Source organism: Oncorhynchus mykiss, chromosome 13 (assembly GCF_057628025.1).
Source record: "Oncorhynchus mykiss isolate SJ-2025 chromosome 13, ASM5762802v1, whole genome shotgun sequence".
Lineage (NCBI taxonomy): Eukaryota > Metazoa > Chordata > Actinopteri > Salmoniformes > Salmonidae > Oncorhynchus > Oncorhynchus mykiss.
Window position 1 is genome coordinate 71,790,074 of NC_143034.1, and position 21,658 is coordinate 71,811,731.

The following is a 21,658-nucleotide window of genomic DNA, read 5'->3' on the forward strand; positions in this document are numbered from 1 at the left end:
CACAGTCGATAGCGCGCTGGACTTCGGCTGGGTCGAGGGTTCGAGACCTGCTCCCTGCCTATTTCATTACAATAAATAGCTAGCTAGCTAGTTTGTAATTCATTTATTATTTCGGAATAGGGGAGGGTTGCAAAAAATCTAAATGTTCAAAAAGACAATGTATATATATGCAAATTGCCCATTGCAACTTCCAACTGATTATGAAAGAGCGAGTCACATACAGGGGAGGCGTATGCAAGCAGATATGGAAATGTGGATAGGGTGGAATACATTTTATATTAAAACCTGCAAAAGAGCAAATGTAAAGTATTTTTTGGGGTGGGGTAACCCTCCACTATTTCGATCTGTCCCCTTTTAGCCTGCCCCTGATCAGAATTTACAACAAGCGGACGGAAGAGCAATATCCGTAGTCGTATGGAAGAAGCCAGAGTTGGAATGTGAAGCTGGTTATCTTTAGAAAACACTGAGTAGATTTAGCTTGCTTCGTTGGATTCCCCTCAGGTGAAACTCCATATCCTTGTATAACAGGTTTCTGAATGTAGTTAGCTGTGTCTGGGAAAATGTATGGTATTTGCAGTAGACAAAATACACGTATGCAAGGAAGTGCACACAACAGGCGCTGGATGTAGTTGTCTGTGTCTGGAAAATGTATGCTATTTTCAGGAGACAAAAGACAGGTAGGCAACTTCTCCGAATTGCTTAAAAGAACATGCACCAGTAACAAAATAGGCTAGTCTACTGTTAATCCATGTGTTTACAGATATACCTAACCTGAAGTTAAAACGCCATAAAGTACAGCTGCTAGGGCTGTGGCGATACTAGCATCGCAAATGGAAACGCAAAGCAGACCAACCACTTTGGTCCTTTAAAAACCTACTGTATGTGAAATAGTGTGTGCTAATGTTTTGTCACATATACTGGAGAGATATTCTTTGGCTGCATTCCAAACACGTAAAAATGTAAAATACACACCATCTCCTCTCAGCCCTTAAATTAAGTGGACACTTCTGATTATGTATCATGATGTATGATCAGTTAACACTTGCAGGGAAATGTGTCACTTATGCACTACAGTCATTTCATATCTTGGCTAGAAGTCAATGCATCCGCAGACGTCGAATGCTAGCCATCCGAAGATATCAAGTCAATCGAAAATTACTATGTATAAGTGTGATGTCAGGGAAAGTTGAATGCGCTAGCTAACGTTTCCAAATGCGAACCAAACAAAAGCATCATTAATTTTACGATACTTGTTTGTGCCGTCATGTGCATTATTAGCACAATTGAATTTATTTACATGTGTTTTTACTTTTGTATGTTCACTTCTCCATATTGATGTTGGTTATACGTTTTGGCTGACTTTTCTTAGGGGATGTACAATCATCGCTAATAGAATTATGGGGCGTTTCAGGCCCCGGAGTGAACATAATTGTACACTCGCAAATTCAATCACAAACAAGGGGCTGAGGGGCTTACATTGCTAACTTCAGCGTGGATTCCCCCAAGGGCATAAGGCGAGGGTAAGTGGAGGAGGGTGTGTCTATATGTTTGAAACGCAGCCTTTGTCTACACCTATTCACCCTCTTAAACCGTAGCCCCACCTATCTCTTTAAGGATTCACATATGAGGCAATGTGCTAAAAGGAGTGAGTAAAAAGGTGTCATAAACAACCAAATATTTCAAGACTAAAAGTGGTAAAAGTAGTAGTAACAATACACTTTATCTCGTCCTTGGCCTATATCCTAATCTGACTTTGGTGCAGGTCATGTTATTCTTCACATTACAGTCTCTAGTAAAAAACACACTATAAAATCAAATCTACGTTTTATTTGTCACATGCGCAGGATACAGAAGGTGTAAACGGTACAGTGAAAATGGTTACTTGCATACTAGCAATATTGATAAAAAAAATAGAAAATGTTCAGATACAAATATTGTGTAAATATTTGCTCATTATTAGATGACGTTTACCCAGACACACTTGTCTAAATTGATGGGTCATGTGAAAGATATTCTATAACCACCCCCCAGCCACATCAAGCTAAGTGGATGGGTCACTATTGTCTAGACATGCACACATGTTCATATAAATCAAATCAAATTTTATTTGTCACATACACATGGTTAGCAGATGTTAATGCGAGTGTAGCGAAATGCTCGTGCTTCTAGTTCCGACAATGCAGTAATATCTAACGAGTAATCTAACCTAATCTAACCTAACAATTTCACAACAATTACCTTATAAGAATATGTACATACAAAAAATAAATGAATGAGTGATGGTTTATAACGGCATGGCCAAGATGCAGTAGATGGTATAGAGTACAGTATATACATATGAGATGAGTAATGTAGGGTATGTAAACATATGAAGTGGCATTGTTTAAAGTGGCTAGTGATACATTTATTACATCAATTTTTCCATTATTAAAGTGGCTGGAGTTGAGTCACTATGTTGGCAGCAGCCACTCAATGTTAGTGATGGCTGTTTAACAGTCTGATGGCCTTGAGATAGAAGCTGTTTTTCAGTCTCTCGGTCCCTGCTTTGATGCACCTGTACTGACCTCGTCTTCTGGATGATAGCGGGGTGAACAGGCAGTGGCTCGGGTGGTTGTTGTCCTTGATTAACTTTATGGCCTTCCTGTGACATCGGGTAGTGTAGGTGTCCCGGAGGGCAGATAGTTTGCCCCCGGTGATGTGTTGTGCAGACCTCACTACCCTCTGGAGAGCCTTACGGTTGTGGGTGGAGCAGTTGCCATACCAGGCAGTGATACAGCCCGACAGGATGCTTTCAATTGTGCATCTGTAAAAGTTTGTGAGTGTTTTTGGTGACAAGCGGAATTTCTTCAGCCTCCTGAGGTTGAAGAGGTGCTGCTGCGCCTTCTTCACCACGCTGGCTGTGTGGTTGGACCATTTCAGTTTGTCCGTGATGTGTACGTCGAGGAACTTAAAACTTACTACCCTCTCCACTACTGTCCCGTCGATGTGGATAGGGTGGTGCTCCTTCTGCTGTTTCCTGAAGTCCACGATCATCTCCTTTGTTTTGTTGACGATGAGTGTGAGGTTATTTTCCTGACACCACAGCCGAGGGCCCTCACCTCCTCCCTGTAGGCTGCCTCGTCGTTGTTGGTAATCAAGCCTACCACTGTAGTGTCGTCTGCAAACTTGATGATTGAGTTGGAGGCGTGCATGGCCATGCAGTCGTGGGTGAACAGGGAGTACAGGAGAGGGCTGAGAACGCACCCTTGTGGGGCCCCAATGTTGAGGATCAGCAGGGTGGAGATCTTGTTACCTACCCTCCCCACCTGGGGGGTGGCCCGTCAGAAAGTCCAGGACCCAGTTGCACAGGGCGAGGTCGAGCCCCAGGGTCTCGAGCTTGATGACGAGTTTGGAGGGTACTATGGTGTTAAATGCTGAGCTGTAGTCGATGAACAGCATTCTCACATAGGTATTCCTCTTGTCCAGATGGGTTTGGGCTAGCTATAGCTAACATTAGGCTATAACTAGCAATAGCAAATAGATTTCTGATATGAATAATATTACTACACAGATCATACACGTAACGTTAGCTAGCGAGGTAGCAAGCTAACGTTAGCTAGCTAACAGTACGCTTTAACTTGCAACGAAAACGACTTCCTGCCAAAACTAGAAACATATCATATCTGAAAATGTAGCTAGACTCTTACCCCCATATACATGGATGAATGCTTTACAGCAGACACGCAGACACTTCTTGTTTGGTCACTCCGGTTCACACATACCGTGGCATGTGTAAAAAGTAGCCCATCACAACTTTATCCAACTGGTCTTTGTCGATAGTGCCTGGTAAATTCAGGGCATCAATGTTGTTGAGAATAGTAGCAACACTTTTGTAGTTCTTGATGGCTAACGTAATATCTTTCAAAAAACATCTGTAGAAAGCATTATCAACACGTACTGAGCAGCTCATGTTATAGAGAGAAGCATGCTACATGGCAGACCAATCCGAACTCATCTCCCGGCATGTCCAGCCTATCCATTATCTCAGCTAAACATGGCTAGAGGGAAGGTTGCTCACTTTTTCTGTGGCCAAATCAACTAGGCTCATAATTTAACAATTGTATTCATATTTACAGATGACATACACATTTATTATTAAGGCACATGAAAGTTGACATGTTCCAGAAGGCATTTCTGCCAAAATAAGAAATACATTTAAAAAATACGTTCAAATGTCTCTCCTGTGAAGTAGTGACGTGCAATATACTCCTAGCTTCTTGAAACGAGTTCATTGATTGAATTTCGAATGGAAGAATGGTGTCGCATCCTTCCAATAGAGTTACAGACTGCTTTGTAAAGTGGCTTACATAAATGTGCCATGACACATCACAAGAGATTGAATTACTCCCTTGCTGAGAACGCATTTCTGTCTTGATATTCCTTAGGCATGTATTTCTGAAGTAGCCTATCTGCATGTCAAACAGGAATGATTGGGTAGGCAAAGTTTCTCCTTCTATGATCCGAATGTGAGGGAAGTAACAAAACTATATTTTTTGTAGGGGATTTATTCCTGTAGTATAGGCAATGAAATAGGCAATGCAGCACTAAAATAAACAAACATTTCCAAGAATAGAAAATGTAATGAAAAGTAGCCTAAATATTTCCAAGTATTATGTCTAGATTGTTATTGTTATTAACACTTAAGTAGGCTGATTTGTTAGGCTACTCGTTTATAAGAATAAGAATTATTATTATTCGGGACACCGCAGCAAACTTGTGTGGGGGGGGGGGGGGGATTTCTGTTGTTGAAATCATTACTAAGAGATAAAGACAGACCATTCCTTTAGTCAGTCTAAAGTGATTCTGTGTGCATGTTTTTCTGTATTTTTAAGTATGGAAGGTGTAGGCTATACATGACTATTAACATTATTATAATTATTATTAGGCCTGTTAGCAGCAGTAATAGCAGTATTAAGATGTCCTTCACAAAACTTGTGGCAAAATAGTTTGTTTGGTATGGCTGATATTAGCTATATAAGCCATAATATTTGGGCTAGTTACAGTTGAAAAAAATAGTGGCTTGTCCACAGTGAAGCCAAAGGAAACTACAGTTTGGCAAGTATCCATTCAGCTTGGGGGATTTTAACATTCAATTTAACCACTTCTCTGCTGTGTGTCAAATAAAGTGCTTTGTGTGTTCACAGATCAGCACATCCTGATCAGAGGTCTGTCATGAATTCCCCCGAGGAGAGGCACATTGTAGGACCCCTTGTACACAGTTAATTTGAAATGCAAATCTAACTCAACGGGTGTTGTCATCATCAACCAACATGTCGTTCTGCCCCTGAACAGGCAGTTAACCCACTGTTCCTAGGCCGTCATTGAAAATAAGAATTTGTTCTTAACTGACTTTCCTGGTAAAATAAAAATATGCTAAGTGTAACTGCCACTACTGGTAATAATCACAACTCTAACCCAATCAACCACACACACTTATAGCACATAAAGTAAGCAGTTTGTCTTTATGACAGACTTTTAAGTCACAGGCAAAGTTTTGTTGCTCTCGGAAGAAAAACCTCAATTTGTCAGTTAAGTTTTTTGTTACATTGAATGTTTTTGGTAACTATCCACAACTCTAGGATCTCAATGTTAAAATAGGGACCTTTTTTTTTCCATTTCCTGGTTTCAGTTTTGGTGGTTTTCTTCCGACAGCAAGGAGGATGCAAGCTGGGTTGCACCTTTGCACTACTAGCAAAACTTAATTATGTACCAACAGTGAATTACAGGCATAAAGTAAATAAGGCTACAAAGCACCAAGACTTTATTTTGCACAACCCCCTATCAGCGTAGATCAGCTTCAACTGTCTAAGAAGTTGTATTTCTGTTAAGCTTGAAATTAATGTTCTATTGCACTACAAGTGTTGCAAATAGTGCTGTTTTTTAAAAGTCCAGTGTGGGGTACACTGTGCCAAAATGAGTCTCTCTGGGGAGTATGAGGAGGGAAGCACTCCCTCTAGTATCTGTGAAGATACTGAAGAAGAAGCCACTGCTTCTGGAATGAGTTTCTCGGGGACTGAGGGAGCAATGTCCCCTAAACTACGTTTTCCTGCCGAACAGGACACTGACAGGGAGCTTAAGAGGTAAGATCATCAAATAGGTAAGTGTGAAGGAGCTAATATTTTGTCAAAACTCTTGTACGAACCAGTATTGGTTGCGAAGAATGGATAATATTAATTTATTTGTACATAATGTTTCTGCCATCGTGACCGAAAAGAGGTTCTGGACATCAGAACAGCAATCACTAACCTCAATTTTGATGAAGACTTTTACTTCAATGAGTCTTTAGTGCAAGACATACATACTGCTCACCAGGGACTAGACCCTAATCTCCGACACTTGGAAGAGAAAAATATGTCACTATAGGGGCCGCTGTGCGGGCACCCTTATGAAACTACGTTGGCAAGTGGATAGACCGCCTCTACCATCCATTCTATTGGCGAACGTGCTATCTTTGGAGAATATAGTGCCTTCGGGAAAGTATTCAGACCCCTAGACTTTTTTCACATTTTGTTTCATTCCAACCTTATTCTAAAATGGATCAAATTTGTTAAAATCCTCAGCAATCTACACACAATACCCCATAATGATAAAGCAAATTTTATGGCAAATTTATAACAAAAAACAGAAATACCTAATTTACATAAGTATTCAGACCCTTTGCTATGAGACTCGAAATTGAGCTGAGGTGCATCCTGTTTCCATTGATCACCCTCAATGTTTCTACAACTTGGAGTCCATCTGTGGTAAATTTAAATTGATTGGACATGATTTGGAAAGGCACACACCTGTTTATATAAGTTCCCACAAATGACAGTGCATGTCAGAGCAAAAACCAAGCCATAAGGTTGATGGAATTGTCCGTAGAGCTCCGAGACAGGATTGTTTCGAGGCACAGATCTGGGGAAGGGTACCAAAACATTTCTCCAGCATTGAAGGTCCCCAAGAACACAGTGGCCTCCATCATTCTTAAATGGAAGAAGTTTGGAACCACCAAGACTCTTCCTAGAGCTGGTCGAATGGTCAAACTGAGAAATCGGGGGGAAAGTGACCAAGGAATGTGACCAAGAACCCGATGGTCACTCTGAAAGAGCTCTAGAGTTCCTCTGTGGAGATGGGAGAACTTTCCAGAAGGACAACCATCTCTGCAGCACTCCACCAATCAAGCCTTTATGGTAGAGTGGCCAGCTGGAAGCCACTCCTCAGTAAAATGTACATGGCAGCCGCTACGAGTTTGTCAAAAGGCACCTGAAGACCCTCAGACCGTGAGAAACAAGATTCTCTGGTCTGATGAAACCAAGATTGAACTCCAGACTCTGGCTGGGCCACTCAAGGACATTCAGAAACTTGTCCCGAAGCCACTCTGTTGTCTTGGCTGTGTGCTTAGGGTCGTTGTCATGTTGTAAGGTGAATCTTCTCCCCATTCTGAGGTCCTGAGCGCTCTGGAACAGGTTTTCATTGAGGATCTCGCTGTACTGTGCTCCGTTCATCTTTCCCTCAATCCTGACTAGTTTCCCAGTCCCTGGCGCTGAAAAACATCCCCACAGCATGATGCTGCCACCACCATGCTTCCCCATAGGGAGGTTGCCAGGTTTCCTCCAGACTTGATGCTTGGCTTTCAGGCCGAAGAGATCGATCTTGGTTTCATCAGACCAGAGAATCTTGTTTCTCATCTTGTTTGTCATTATTTCATTCAAAACAGATATTTCATTCAAAACAGACATTTTGTTGGAGACAAATGTACTAGATCACCAACCTATACCTAGCTGTATGTGCATTGACTGGTGACAAATAAGTAACCAACCATAAAAAAAAAAAATCTAAAATGTGTGCAAACTCACCTATGTTGGATATTCAAATCCTGCCTTAAACAGGTTCAAGACAGACCGACCAGTCTCACCTGTACCTAGTGGTATCTCCATGAAGAGTGGTCAGTCGATGGGACTTCCTATTTTCTTCAAGGAGGGAGAATTATCCACTGGGCAAAGGTGAAACCTAAGATATAACATGGTGTTTGATTATGTTTTTTCCTTTTATTTAGCATCTTCTGTATAGATGAAGACTGATGTTATTACTCTCTGTACTCATTTATACCCAGCAGTATCTCTGAGGAGAATGACCAGTCAATGGATCACCAACCCAGAGTCCCTACTGATGACAGAGTGTAAGTTATAACCGTTTGCACAGCATCCTACCTATTTTCAATACATTTTATTCACCAGTCATGTGTCTGACATCTGGTACCTTTTTACTCTGTGAATTTCCAGATACTAGGCTCCAATTCATCATTTAGGAAGCCTAATTTTGCTTGTCATTAGATCCCTTGTCTACTGGACAACATCATTCAGTCTGACATACTAGAAATGTGAATAAAATTGCATGATTACTAAACTCAGCAAAATAAGAAACGTCCCTTTTTCAGGACCCTGTCTTTCAAAGATAATTAGTAAAAATCCAAATAACTTCACAGATCTTCATTGTAAAGGGTTTAAACACTGTTTCCCATGCTTGTTCAATGAACCATAAACAATTAATGAACATGCACCTGTGGAACGGTCGTTAAGACACTAACAGCTTACAGACGATAGGCAATTAAGGTCACAGCTATGAAAACTTACGACACTAAAGAGGCCTTTCTACTGACTCTGAAAGACACCAAAAGAAAGATGCCCAGGGTCTCTGCTATCTGCGTGAACGTGCCTTAGGCATGTTGCACGGAGGCATGAGGACTGCAGATGTGACCAGGGCAATAAATGGCAATGTCCGTACTGTGAGGAGCCTAAGGCAGCGCTACAGGGAGATAGGAATGACAGCTGATCATCCTCGCAGTGGCAGACCACTTGTAACAACACCTGCACAGGATCGATACATCCGAACATCACACCTGCGGGACAGGTACAGGATGGCAACAACAACTGCCCGAGTTACACCAGGAACGCACAATCCCTCCATAAGTGCTCAGATTGTCCGCAATAGGCTGAGAGAGGCTGGACTGAGGGCTTGTAGGCCTGTTGTAAGGCAGGTCCTCACCAAACATCACCGGCAACAACGTCGCCTATGGGCACAAACCCACCGTCGCTGGACCAGACAGAACTGGCAAAAAGTGCTCTTCATTGACGAGGTGCTGTTTTGTCGAATCAGGGGTGATGGTCAGATTTGCGTTTATCGTCGAAGGAATGAGCGTTACACCGAGGCCTGTACTCTGGAGCGGGATCGATTTGGAGGTGGAGGGTCCATCATGGTCTGGGGCGGTGTGTCACAGCATCATTGGACTGAGCTTGTTGTCATTTCAGGCAATCTCAACACTGTGCGTTACAGGGAAGACATCCTCCTCCTCCCTTCCTGCAGGCTCATCCTGACATGACCCTCCAGCGTGACAATGCCACCAGCTACAGTGCCTTGCGAAATTATTCGGCCCCCTTGAACTTTGTGACCTTTTGCCACATTTCAGGCTTCAAACATAAAGATGTAAAACTGTATTTTTTTGTGAAGAATCAACAACAAGTGGGACACAATCATGAAGTGGAACGACATTTATTGGATATTTCAAACTTTTTTAACAAATCAAAAACTGAAAAATTGGGCGTGCAAAATTATTCAGCCCCTTTACTTTCAGTGCAGCAAACTCCCTCCAGAAGTTCAGTGAGGATCTCTGAATGATCCAATGTTGACCTAAATGACTAATGATGATAAATACAATCCACCTGTGTGTAATCAAGTCTCCGTATAAATGCACCTGCACTGTGATAGTCTCAGAGGTCCGTTAAAAGCGCAGAGAGCATCATGAAGAACAAGGAACACACCAGGCAGGTCCGAGATACTGTTGTGAAGAAGTTTAAAGCCGGATTTGGATACAAAAAGATTTCCCAAGCTTTAAACATCCCAAGGAGCACTGTGCAAGTGATAATATTGAAATGGAAGGAGTATCAGACCACTGCAAATCTACCAAGACCTGGCCGTCCCTCTAAACTTTCAGCTCATACAAGGAGAAGACTGATCAGAGATGCAGCCAAGAGGCCCATGATCACTCTGGATGAACTGCAGAGATCTACAGCTGAGGTGGGAGACTCTTTCCATAGGACAACAATCAGTCGTATATTGCACGAATCTGGCCTTTATGGAAGTGTGGCAAGAAGAAAGCCATTTCTTAAAGATATCCATAAAAAGTGTTGTTTAAAGTTTGCCACAAGCCACCTGGGAGACACACCAAACATGTGGAAGAAGGTGCTCTGGTCAGATGAAACCAAAATTGAACTTTTTGGCAACAATGCAAAACGTTATGTTTGGCGTAAAAGCAACACAGCTGACCACACCATCCCCACTGTCAAACATGGTGGTGGCAGCATCATGGTTTGGGCCTGCTTTTCTTCAGCAGGGACAGGGAAGATGGTTAAAATTGATGGGAAGATGGATGGAGCCAAATACAGGACCATTCTGGAAGAAAACCTGATGGAGTCTGCAAAAGACCTGAGCCTGGGACGGAGATTTGTCTTCCAACAAGACAATGATCCAAAACATAAAGCAAAATCTACAATGGAATGGTTCAAAAATAAACATATCCAGGTGTTAGAATGGCCAAGTCAAAGTCCAGACCTGAATCCAATCGAGAATCTGTGGAAAGAACTGAAAACTGCTGTTCACAAATGCTCTCCATCCAACCTCACTGAGCTTGAGCTGTTTAGCAAGGAGGAATGAGAAAAAATTTCAGTCTCTCGATGTGCAAAACTGATAGAGACATACCCCAAGCGACTTACAGCTGTAATCGCAGCAAAAGGTGGCGCTACAAAGTATTAACTTAAGGGGGCTGAATAATTTTGCACGCCCAATTTTTCAGTTTTTGATTTGTTAAAAAAGTTTGAAATATCCAATAAATGTCGTTCCACTTCATGATTGTGTCCCACTTGTTGTTGATTCTTCACAAAAAATACAGTTTTATATCTTTATGTTTGAAGCCTGAAATGTGGCAAAAGGTCGCAAAGTTCAAGGGGGCCGAATACTTTCGCAAGGCACTGTATACTGCTCGTTCTGTGTGTGATTTTCTGCAAGACAGGAATGTCAGTGTTCTGCCATGGCCAGCGAAGAGCCCGGATCTCTATCCCATTGAGCACGTCTCGGACCTGTTGGATCGGAGGGTGAGGACTAGGGCCATTCCCCCCCAGAAATGTCCAGGAACTTGCAGGTGCCTTGGTGGGATAGTGCGGTAACATCTTACAGCAAGAACTGGCAAATCTGGTGCATTCCATGAGGAGGAGATGCCCTGCAGTACTTAATGCAGCTGGTGGCCACACCAGATACTGCCTGTTACTTTTGATTTTGACCCCCCTTTGTTCAGGGACACATTATTCCATTTCTGTTAGTCACATGTCTGTGGAACTTGTTCAGTTTATGTCTCTGTTTATCTTATGTTGAATCTTGTTATGTTCATACACATATTTACACATGTTAAATTAGCTGAAAATAAGAAAATTAAAGCAGTTGACAGTGAGAGGACATTTCTTTTTTTGCTGAGTTCATAATTGTCATGTACTGTCATGTTGTGTCTTGTCTCTGTCCTTTCCCTTCACCCTGTCTCCCTCTGCTGGTCGTTGTTAGGTTACCTTTTCTCCCCCGCTTTCCCCCAGCTGTTCCTTGTCTCCTCTTGACTACCTCGTCACCCCTTCTCCCACCTGTTCCCCTTTTCCCTCTGATTAGTCCCCTATATCTCTCTCTGTTTTTGTTCCTGTCCTTGTCGGATTCTTGTTTGTTGTGTTTCATGCCTGAACCAGACTGTCGTCATGTTTGCTGTAACCTTGTCTTGTCCTGTTGGAATCTGCCGGTCCGTCTGAGCCTACCTATGTTTGGTAATTAAAGAAGCTCTGTTTAAGTTAATTCGCTTTTGGGTCCTCATTCACGCACCGTAACAGAAGAATCCGACCAAGAATGGACCCAGCGACTTCGGATCCTCTCCACTCAGCCGTCGGGATCCAGGGAGCGATGCTAGGCAGACACGAGCAGGAAGTGTCTGCTGCTCGACATGCCGTTGAGACCCTGGCCACCCAAGTCTCCAACCTCACAGAACAGGTTCACCATCTCCGCCTCGATCCACCGGCCACTTCCAGGGCTTTCGAATCTCCGGAGCCCAGAATCAATAACCCGCCGTGTTACTCTGGGGAGCCCACTGAATGCCGCTCGTTCCTCACCCAGTGTGATATTGTGTTTTCTCTCCAGCCCAACACTTACTCCAGGAGCACTGCTCGTGTCGCCTACGTCATATCTCTCCTTATTGGACGGGCTCGTGAGTGGGGCACGGCAATCTGGGAGGCAAGGGCTGAGTGTACTAACCAGTATCAGGACTTTAAGGAGGAGATGATACGGGTTTTTGATCGATCTGTTTTTGGGGAGGAGGCTTCCAGGGCCCTGTCTTCCCTATGTCAAGGCAATCGATCCATAACAGACTACTCTATTGAGTTTCGCACTCTTGCTGTCTCCAGTGGCTGGAACGAGCCGGCCTTGCTCGCTCGTCTTCTGGAGGGTCTCCGCGCAGAGGTAAAGGATGAGATTCTCTCCCGGGAGGTCCCTTCCAGCTTGGATTCCTTGATTGAACTCGCTATTCGCATTGAGCGACGGGTTGATCTTCGTCACCGAGCTCGTGGAAAGGAGCTCGCGCTCTCCGTCGCCCCCCTCTCCGCATCACTACCATCTTCCTCTGCCGGCTCGGGTGCTGAGCCCATGCAGCTGGGAGGTATCCGGATCTCGACTAAGGAGAGGGAACGGAGAATCACCAACCGCCTCTGTCTCTATTGCGGTTCCGCTGGTCATTTTGTCACTTCATGTCCAGTAAAAGGCCAGAGCTCGTCAGTAAGCGGAGGGCTACTGGTGAGCGCTACTACTCCTGTCTCTCCTTCAAGATCCTGCACTACCTTGTCGGTCCATCTACGCTGGACCGGTTCGTCAGCTTCCTGCAGTGCCTTAATAGACTCTGGGGCGGAGGGCTGTTTTATGGACGAGACCTGGGCTCGGGAACATGACATTCCTCTCAGACAGTTAAAGGAGCCCACGGCCTTGTTCGCCCTGGATGGTAGTCCTCTCCCCAGGATTCAGCGTGAGACGCTACCTTTAACCCTCACTGTTTCTGGTAATCATAGCGAAACCATTTCTTTTTTAATTTTTCGTTCACCTTTTACACCTGTTGTTTTGGGCCATCCCTGGCTAGTTTGTCATAATCCTTCCATTAATTGGTCTAGTAATTCTATCCTCTCCTGGAACGTCTCTTGTCATGTGAAATGTTTAATGTCTGCTATCCCTCCTGTTTCCTCTGTCTCTTCTTCACAGGAGGAGCCTGGTGATTTGACAGGGGTGCCGGAGGAATATCACGATCTGCGCACGGTGTTCAGTCGGTCCAGGGCCACCTCTCTTCCTCCACACCGGTCGTATGATTGTAGTATTGATCTCCTTCCGGGAACCACCCCCCCCCGGGGTAGACTATACTCTCTGTCGGCTCCCGAACGTAAGGCTCTCGAAGATTATTTGTCTGTAGCTCTTGACGCCGGTACCATAGTCCCCTCCTCCTCTCCCGCCGGAGCGGGGTTTTTTTTTGTCAAGAAGAAGGACGGGTCTCTGCGCCCCTGCATAGATTATCGAGGGCTGAATGACATAACAGTGAAGAATCGTTATCCGCTTCCTCTTATGTCTTCAGCCTTCGAGATCCTGCAGGGAGCCAGGTTTTTCACTAAGTTGGACCTTCGTAACGCTTACCATCTCGTGCGCATCAGGGAGGGGGACGAGTGGAAGACGGCGTTTAACACTCCGTTAGGGCACTTTGAATACCGGGTTCTTCCTTTCGGCCTCGCTAACGCTCCAGCTGTCTTTCAGGCATTAGTCAATGATGTCCTGAGAGACATGCTGAACATCTTTGTTTTCGTTTACCTTGACGATATCCTGATTTTTTCACCGTCACTCCAGATTCATGTTCAGCACGTTCGACGTGTCCTCCAGCGCCTTTTAGAGAATTGTCTTTTTGTGAAGGCTGAGAAGTGCACTTTTCATGCCTCCTCCGTCACATTTCTCGGTTCTGTTATTTCCGCTGAAGGCATTAAGATGGATCCCGCTAAGGTCCAAGCTGTCATTGATTGGCCCGTCCCTAAGTCACGCGTCGAGCTGCAGCGCTTTCTCGGCTTCGCGAACTTCTATCGTCGTTTCATCTGTAATTTCGGTCAGGTGGCAGCTCCTCTCACAGCCCTTACTTCTGTCAAGACGTGCTTTAAGTGGTCCGTTTCCGCCCAGGGAGCTTTTGATCTCCTCAAGAATCGTTTTACATCCGCTCCTATCCTTGTTACACCTGACGTCTCTAGACAGTTCGTTGTCGAGGTTGACGCGTCAGAGGTGGGCGTGGGAGCCATTCTTTCTCAGCGCTCCCCCTCTGACGACAAGGTCCACCCATGCGCATATTTTTCTCATCGCCTGTCGCCGTCGGAACGTAACTATGATGTGGGTAACCGCGAACTGCTCGCCATCCGGTTAGCCCTAGGCGAATGGCGACAGTGGTTGGAGGGGGCGACCGTTCCTTTTGTCGTTTGGACTGACCATAGGAACCTTGAGTACATCCGTTCTGCCAAACGACTTAATGCGCGTCAGGCGCGTTGGGCGCTGTTTTTCGCTCGTTTCGAGTTTGTGATTTCTTATCGTCCGGGCTCTAAGAACACCAAGCCTGATGCTTTGTCTCGTCTCTTCAGTTCTTCAGTAGCCTCCACTGACCCCGAGGGGATTCTCCCTGAGGGGCGTGTTGTCGGGTTGACTGTCTGGGGAATTGAGAGGCAGGTAAAACAAGCGCTCACTCACACTCCGTCGCCGCGCGCTTGTCCTAGGAACCTTCTTTTCGTTCCCGTTCCTACTCGTCTGGCCGTTCTTCAGTGGGCTCACTCTGCCAAGTTAGCCGGCCACCCTGGCGTTCGGGGTACGCTTGCTTCCATTCGCCAGCGTTTTTGGTGGCCCACCCGGGAGCATGACACGCGTCGTTTCGTGGCTGCTTGTTCGGTCTGCGCGCAGACTAAGTCCGGTAACTCTCCTCCTGCCGGCCGTCTCAGGCCGCTTCCTATTCCCTCTCGACCGTGGTCTCACATCGCCTTAGATTTTGTCACCGGACTGCCTTCGTCAGCGGGGAAGACTGTTATTCTTACGGTTGTCGATAGGTTCTCTAAGGCGGCTCATTTCATTCCCCTTGCTAAGCTTCCTTCTGCTAAAGAGACGGCACAAATCATCATCGAGAATGTTTTCAGAATTCATGGCCTTCCGTCAGACGTCGTTTCGGACAGAGGTCCGCAATTCACGTCTCAATTTTGGAGGGAGTTTTGCCGTTTGATTGGGGCTTCCGTCAGTCTCTCTTCCGGCTTTCACCCCCAGTCTAACGGTCAAGCAGAACGGGCCAATCAGACTATTGGTCGCATCTTACGCAGTCTTTCTTTTCGTAACCCTGCGTCTTGGTCAGAACAGCTCCCCTGGGCAGAATACGCCCACAACTCGCTTCCTTCGTCTGCGACCGGGCTATCTCCTTTTCAGAGTAGCCTCGGGTACCAGCCTCCGCTGTTCTCATCTCAGTTCGCCGAGTCCAGCGTCCCCTCCGCTCAGGCTTTTGTCCAACGTTGCGAGCGCACCTGGAAGAGGGTCAGGTCTGCACTTTGCCGTTATAGGACGCAGACTGTGAGGGCTGCTAATAAGCGTAGAACTAAGAGTCCTAGATATTGTCGCGGTCAGAGAGTTTGGCTCTCCACTCAGAACCTTCCCCTTAAGACGGCTTCTCGCAAGTTGACCCCGCGGTTCATTGGTCCGTTCCGTATTTCTCGGGTCATTAATCCTGTCGCAGTTCGACTTCTACTTCCGCGATACCTTCGTCGCGTCCACCCGGTCTTCCATGTCTCCTGCATCAAGCCCGTCCTTCGCGCCCCCGCTCGTCTTCCCCCCCCCCCCCCCATCCTTGTCGAGGGCGCACCCATCTACAGGGTCCGTAGAATTTTGGACATGCGTCCTCGGGGCCGTGGTCACCAGTACCTCGTAGATTGGGAGGGGTACGGTCCTGAGGAGAGGAGTTGGGTTCCCTCTCGGGACGTGCTGGACCGTGCGCTGATCGAGGATTTCCTCCGTTGCCGCCAGGTTTCCTCCTCGAGTGCGCCAGGAGGCGCTCGGTGAGTGGGGGGGTACTGTCATGTACTGTCATGTTGTGTCTTGTCTCTGTCCTTTCCCTTCACCCTGTCTCCCTCTGCTGGTCGTTGTTAGGTTACCTTTTCTCCCCCGCTTTCCCCCAGCTGTTCCTTGTCTCCTCTTGACTACCTCGTCACCCCTTCTCCCACCTGTTCCCCTTTTCCCTCTGATTAGTCCCCTATATCTCTCTCTGTTTTTGTTCCTGTCCTTGTCGGATTCTTGTTTGTTGTGTTTCATGCCTGAACCAGACTGTCGTCATGTTTGCTGTAACCTTGTCTTGTCCTGTTGGAATCTGCCGGTCCGTCTGAGCCTACCTATGTTTGGTAATTAAAGAAGCTCTGTTTAAGTTAATTCGCTTTTGGGTCCTCATTCACGCACCGTAACAATAATAGTGAGACCCAAGGTTTAGTGTAGCTATTAGGAGATGCAGATAGCGTTGTCTCCCAGTAAAATGCACCAAATGTTGTCCTATAATCTTCACTTAGCCTACCAAACTATAGAATGTCAAACTCTGTACTGTTTCATCATTGATCGCATCCAGATTAGAGTTTAGTTATATTATAAATGTTTACCCAAATCAATTTAATTCAATTCAACAAGGAACATGTATCTTTCGTTTCCACCTATAGGTACCCAACAGAAGTCCAGGATAAAATTAAACCCTACTTGAAGAATAGGACATATTCTTTATTTGAGGGCATTGAAGATCAAGGAAAAACAACACCTCTTAACAACATCTACACAGAGCTCTACATCACACAAGCTGGAAGTGGAGAGGTTAATAATCAGAATGAGGTGAGACAGATTGAGACAGCATGCAGTTGTCAAGTAGAACACGAGACATCAATCCAACTCAATGACATCTTCAAACCCTTACCTGGACAAGACAAGCTTATCAGAACAGTGCTGACAAGGGGAGTTGCTGGCATTGGAAAAACAGTGTCTGTGCTGAAGTTCATGTTGGACTGGGCTGAAGGAAAAGCAAATCAAGACATCCAGATCATCTTTCCACTTCCTTTTCGGGATCTGAACTTGATGAGAGATAAAAATCTAAGTCTGATGGAACTACTTCATCACTCCTTTATAGAAACAAAACAATCAGAAATCTCAGAAAACAAAAATATTGTGTTTGTTTTTGATGGTCTGGATGAATGTCGCCTTCCTCTGGACTTCCAGAATAATAAGATCTGCTGTGATGTCACAGAGTCAACTTCAGTGGAAGTTCTGCTGACAAACCTCATTAAAGGGAATCTGCTTCCCTCTGCTCACATTTGGATAACCACCCGACCTGCAGCAGCCAATCAGATCCCTCCTGAGTGTGTTGACCAGGTGACAGAGGTACGAGGGTTCAATGACCCACAGAAGGAGGAGTACTTCAGGAAGAGAATCGGTGAGGAGGACCTGGCCAGCAGAATCATCTCACACATAAAGACATCAAGGAGCCTCCACATCATGTGCCACATTCCTGTGTTCTGTTGGATTTCAGCCACTGTCCTAGAGAGACTATTGGTTGAAGCAGAGAGTCGAGAGATCCCCAAGAATCTGACTCAAATGTACACTCACCTCATGATCTTCCAGTCAAAACTGAGGACTCAGAAATATCCTGTAGAGCATGCCAACGATTCTCACTGGGATAAAGAGATGATTCAGGCACTGGGAAAATTGGCTTTTCAACAGCTAGAAAAAGGCCATCTGATATTCTATGAGGAAGACCTGAGAGAGTGTGGCATTGACATCAAGGATGCGTCTGTGTACTCTGGAGTGTGCACTCAGATCTTCAGAGAAGAGTCTGGGCTTAACCAGATGAAGGTGTACTGCTTTGTACATCTGAGTATCCAGGAGTTTCTGGCTGCACTATATGTGTTCCTCATGTTCACTAACAACAACAACAATCTGATGGCTAAAGAGAGATCCCTCCACAACAAAAACAGTCTATATGAAGATGCAGTGGACAAGGCCTTGCAGTTTGAAAATGGCCATCTGGACCTTTTCCTCCGCTTCCTTCTAGGCCTTTCTCATGAGTCCAATCAGCATCTCCTACAAGGCCTACTGACACCAACAGGAAGCAGATCACAGAGCAACAAGGAAACAGTCAAGTACATCAAGGAGAAGATCAGGAAGAACCTCCCCCTGGAGAGGTGTATCAATCTGTTCCACTGTCTGAATGAACTGAATGATCATTCTCTAGAGGAGGAGATCCAAAGCTACCTGAGATCAGGAAGTCTATCAAAATCTAAACTCTCATCTGGACAGTGGTCTGCTCTGGTCTTCATGTTGCTGACCTCCGAGAAGCTGGATGTGTTTGACCTGAAGAAATACATCAGATCAGATGATGCTCTTCTCAAACTTCTCCCAGTTGTCAGATCCTCTAGAAAAGCCCTGTAAGTGCTTAGTCAAATTGGTTTCCAGACAGCATGCTAATGTAACATAATAATGAACATCAGTTTGAATGACTAGTTAGGCTGATAATTCAGTCCCAAACGGGGCATTTATTTGTGGGCACCTGGGTATCTTAAGATGCAGCAATGTTTTCCACAGGCTGAACGAATGTAAACTCACCAAGAAAAGCTTTGAGGCACTGGCTTCTGTTCTCAAATCAAACTCATGCTGTCTGAGAGTGCTGGACATGAGTGGAAATAAACTCCAGGATTCAGGAGTGAAGCTGCTCTCTGCTGGACTGGAGGATACACACTGTAAACTGGAGACATTGAAGTGAGTGACTTTGTGACTGTCTCCACTGCAAAGTGAAGTGGATGTTGGAGATATGAAGATGTATATTCTTCATGTTGTAAATGTAGTTATAGATTTGTGTGGATTACTTAGCTGCATCATCTCTCCAGGTTGAATGATTGCAACCTAACTGAGAAATCCTGTGAGGTGCTGGCTTCAACTCTCAGCTCAAACACCTCAAGTTTGAGAGAGCTAGACCTGGGAGGAAATGAACTCCAGGATTCAGGAGTGAGATTCATCTGTGCTGGACTTGAGAATCCACAATGTAAATTGGAGACACTGAGGTAAGGCTAACCCTCATGGAGTTTAACTTACATTTCACTTGGTCCTGGACTTTATCCAAGGCAGTGCACTGGACAACTGACAGTGTGACTTTCAAAGCCCATTTATGTTCGATCGACATGCGCTACATTTAGAGTGAATGCGATTTCCACAAACATTGGGATAATGTTGTCAGCATTGTCGGCTGTCCAGTCTCTGCTCAAAACGTGGATTAAATTCCAACCTTGGTCTCTGATGCCATAATTGGGACTTGGTCTCTGATGCCATAATTGGGACTTGGTCTCTGATGTCATAATCAATGACAATTTGTCAGTTTTTATCATTAATTGTATCATCTTTAGATGCTAAACTGACATTTTCTGTAATATTTTATACTGTGTACCTTTCTGCCTCACTTTCCACAGACTGGCAGGCTGCAGCATCACAGAGGAAGGCTGTGCTTCTCTGGCTTCAGCTCTGAGGTCAAACCCCTCCCACCTGAAGGAGCTGGACCTGAGTGGAAATACTCCAGGAGTCTCTGGAGTAAAGCTGCTCTCTTCTGTACAAGAGGATCCCCTCTATTCACTGGAGAGACTGCGGTGAGTTTTTTTAAGATCACAGTTTTATGAACACAGTAATATAGTGAACAATTAGCCATTAGCCATTAGCCATTGTAGACATCCAGACACCCGGATCATATTCATTTGTGCAAACTGTAGCGAAACATTTTGCAACACATGCTAGTTTCTTATTGGATAAGTTCAGGTAGTTCCTGCCCGTTTTGTTCCGTGATCTTCTCTTTGATGTCTAGTGAATACGACCCCTATATGTCTAAGCTGCTGTATGAGGACTTAGATCCACTTCCCTTCTTTCCTTCCCAGGTTAAATGATTGACAGCTCACAGATTCAGTGAAGGAATGGCCTCAACTCAAAATCCTTGGTTGTGGGAGTGCGCTGCAGTTAAATGCTTCTGGGACAGTTACAAAATAAATTTCAAAGTGCGTGAATGTAAATATTCAATGCTTTGAATCAACAATGATAGCTCCTTTTTAATCGCTCAATCAATCAGAGAGCCCTGGTGAAGTGGTGCCAGGAAAATATCTCTCCCTCAACAAATGCATCACTGGGGACACACTGCCTGCCCTCCAGGACAACTACAGCACCTAGTGTCACAGGTTCTCAACAACCTTATTGTCTTCCTAGTAACTCTGTTGTACATCTTACCAGACTGATAGCTTTATTTCAGTGTATTTGATGTCTGGATTGTCATGTGTGTTGTACTAATTGCTTGGATTTTTATTGTAGCATCCTTGGGTTTTTGAAAAGCGTGTTACAAATATATATCTATTTTTTTATTATAGTAATGTAGAATTATTCAAATTGTATGTAACCCTGTTTTAATCTTTGAATTACTGTATATTCAAAATGAATAATACAAATGAATAATAGTCCAATTAATTTAATATAAGTAGTATTTAATTTTAACAGTAAAATGAATAATAGTAGTTAGTTATTCCTATTGCCGGGTATGACTTGGTGCGCTATTCAATCTGTATAACTGAAGCGGTACAGATTGCATTTCCGACTGAGCCGACATATTCAGCATTTACCCAAAAAATAATATTTGAATAGTTTCTGTCCTTACAAGTAACTCTGCTGTAGGTCTTACCTATCTTTTTATTTCAGTGTATTATAGGCCTCTGTAGTCTTTCTACTATTGAATACTAATTGCTTGGATGTGTTTTTATTGTAGCACCTTGGGGTTTAAAACAAGTAGCATTTCTTACATTCTATGTGACCCTGTGTGTTAATCTATGGTAACCTGTATTTCACGTTCCTTAAATATATGAAGTAAAACTGTCCTATTGCCGTGTGACATCGTGTCAATCTGTGATTAATTGAATGACTTGGTTTCCACAGCTATGAATGTTCATACTCACATATAACTACATATAGGCCTAAGTGTGTGAACTCAATGTCTTTAAAGGGGGCAATCGGTGGCTTAAACTATAACAAAGTGGTCACGCTCCCACTGTTTTAGTGAACATTTTTAGGGATGGGGCTGGAGAAATGTAACCAGTATCAAACTCATATTCAGAGTTATGGATGCAATACCTGATATTAAAATGTAACCATGTTTGAGGCAATACAGTGTTTGTTTACAATTACATTGTTAACAAACAGAAGTAAAACCAGTTTATATTTTGGGTTATGATTATGTATGACAGTTGAATTAATCTCATGAGTCATTTAAATTATATTCTTGAAGAATACCGTTGTCCCCCAGGGCTCTGTACTAGGTCCTCTCTTGTTCTCTCTGTACACCAAGTCAACTGGTTCTGTTATATTCTGTTTATGCTCACATGGTGTATATTACCACTGCTATATGGTATACTGTATATACCATTTATTCTAGTGGCACATTGACTTATTGTCCCCCACAATGAAATCAGGAGGG

The 21,658-nt window shown here is 44.4% G+C and overlaps 1 protein-coding gene across 7 annotated transcripts; it reads left to right on the forward strand.

The window, feature by feature from the left end:
* Position 1: 1 nt before the first annotated feature.
* Positions 2-21,076, forward strand: LOC110487460 (NLR family CARD domain-containing protein 3). Of its 7 annotated transcripts, none has more exons than XM_090197477.1 (10): positions 574-677; positions 4,425-4,473; positions 5,184-6,119; positions 7,911-8,024; positions 8,135-8,200; positions 16,839-18,590; positions 18,748-18,921; positions 19,050-19,223; positions 19,626-19,799; positions 20,082-21,076. In XM_090197477.1, the coding sequence occupies exons 3-10, from the start codon at positions 5,953-5,955 to the stop codon at positions 20,092-20,094; spliced, it is 2,634 nt and encodes an 877-aa protein (XP_090053603.1). In that variant the 5' UTR covers positions 574-677; positions 4,425-4,473; positions 5,184-5,952; the 3' UTR covers positions 20,095-21,076. The 7 variants fall into 7 exon arrangements, with proteins under 7 accessions (XP_090053602.1, XP_090053605.1, XP_090053601.1 ...); XM_090197480.1 differs by having other exon boundaries at positions 8,138-8,200; XM_090197476.1 differs by lacking the exons at positions 574-677; positions 4,425-4,473 and adding an exon at positions 2-501.
* Positions 21,077-21,658: the final 582 nt, after the last annotated feature.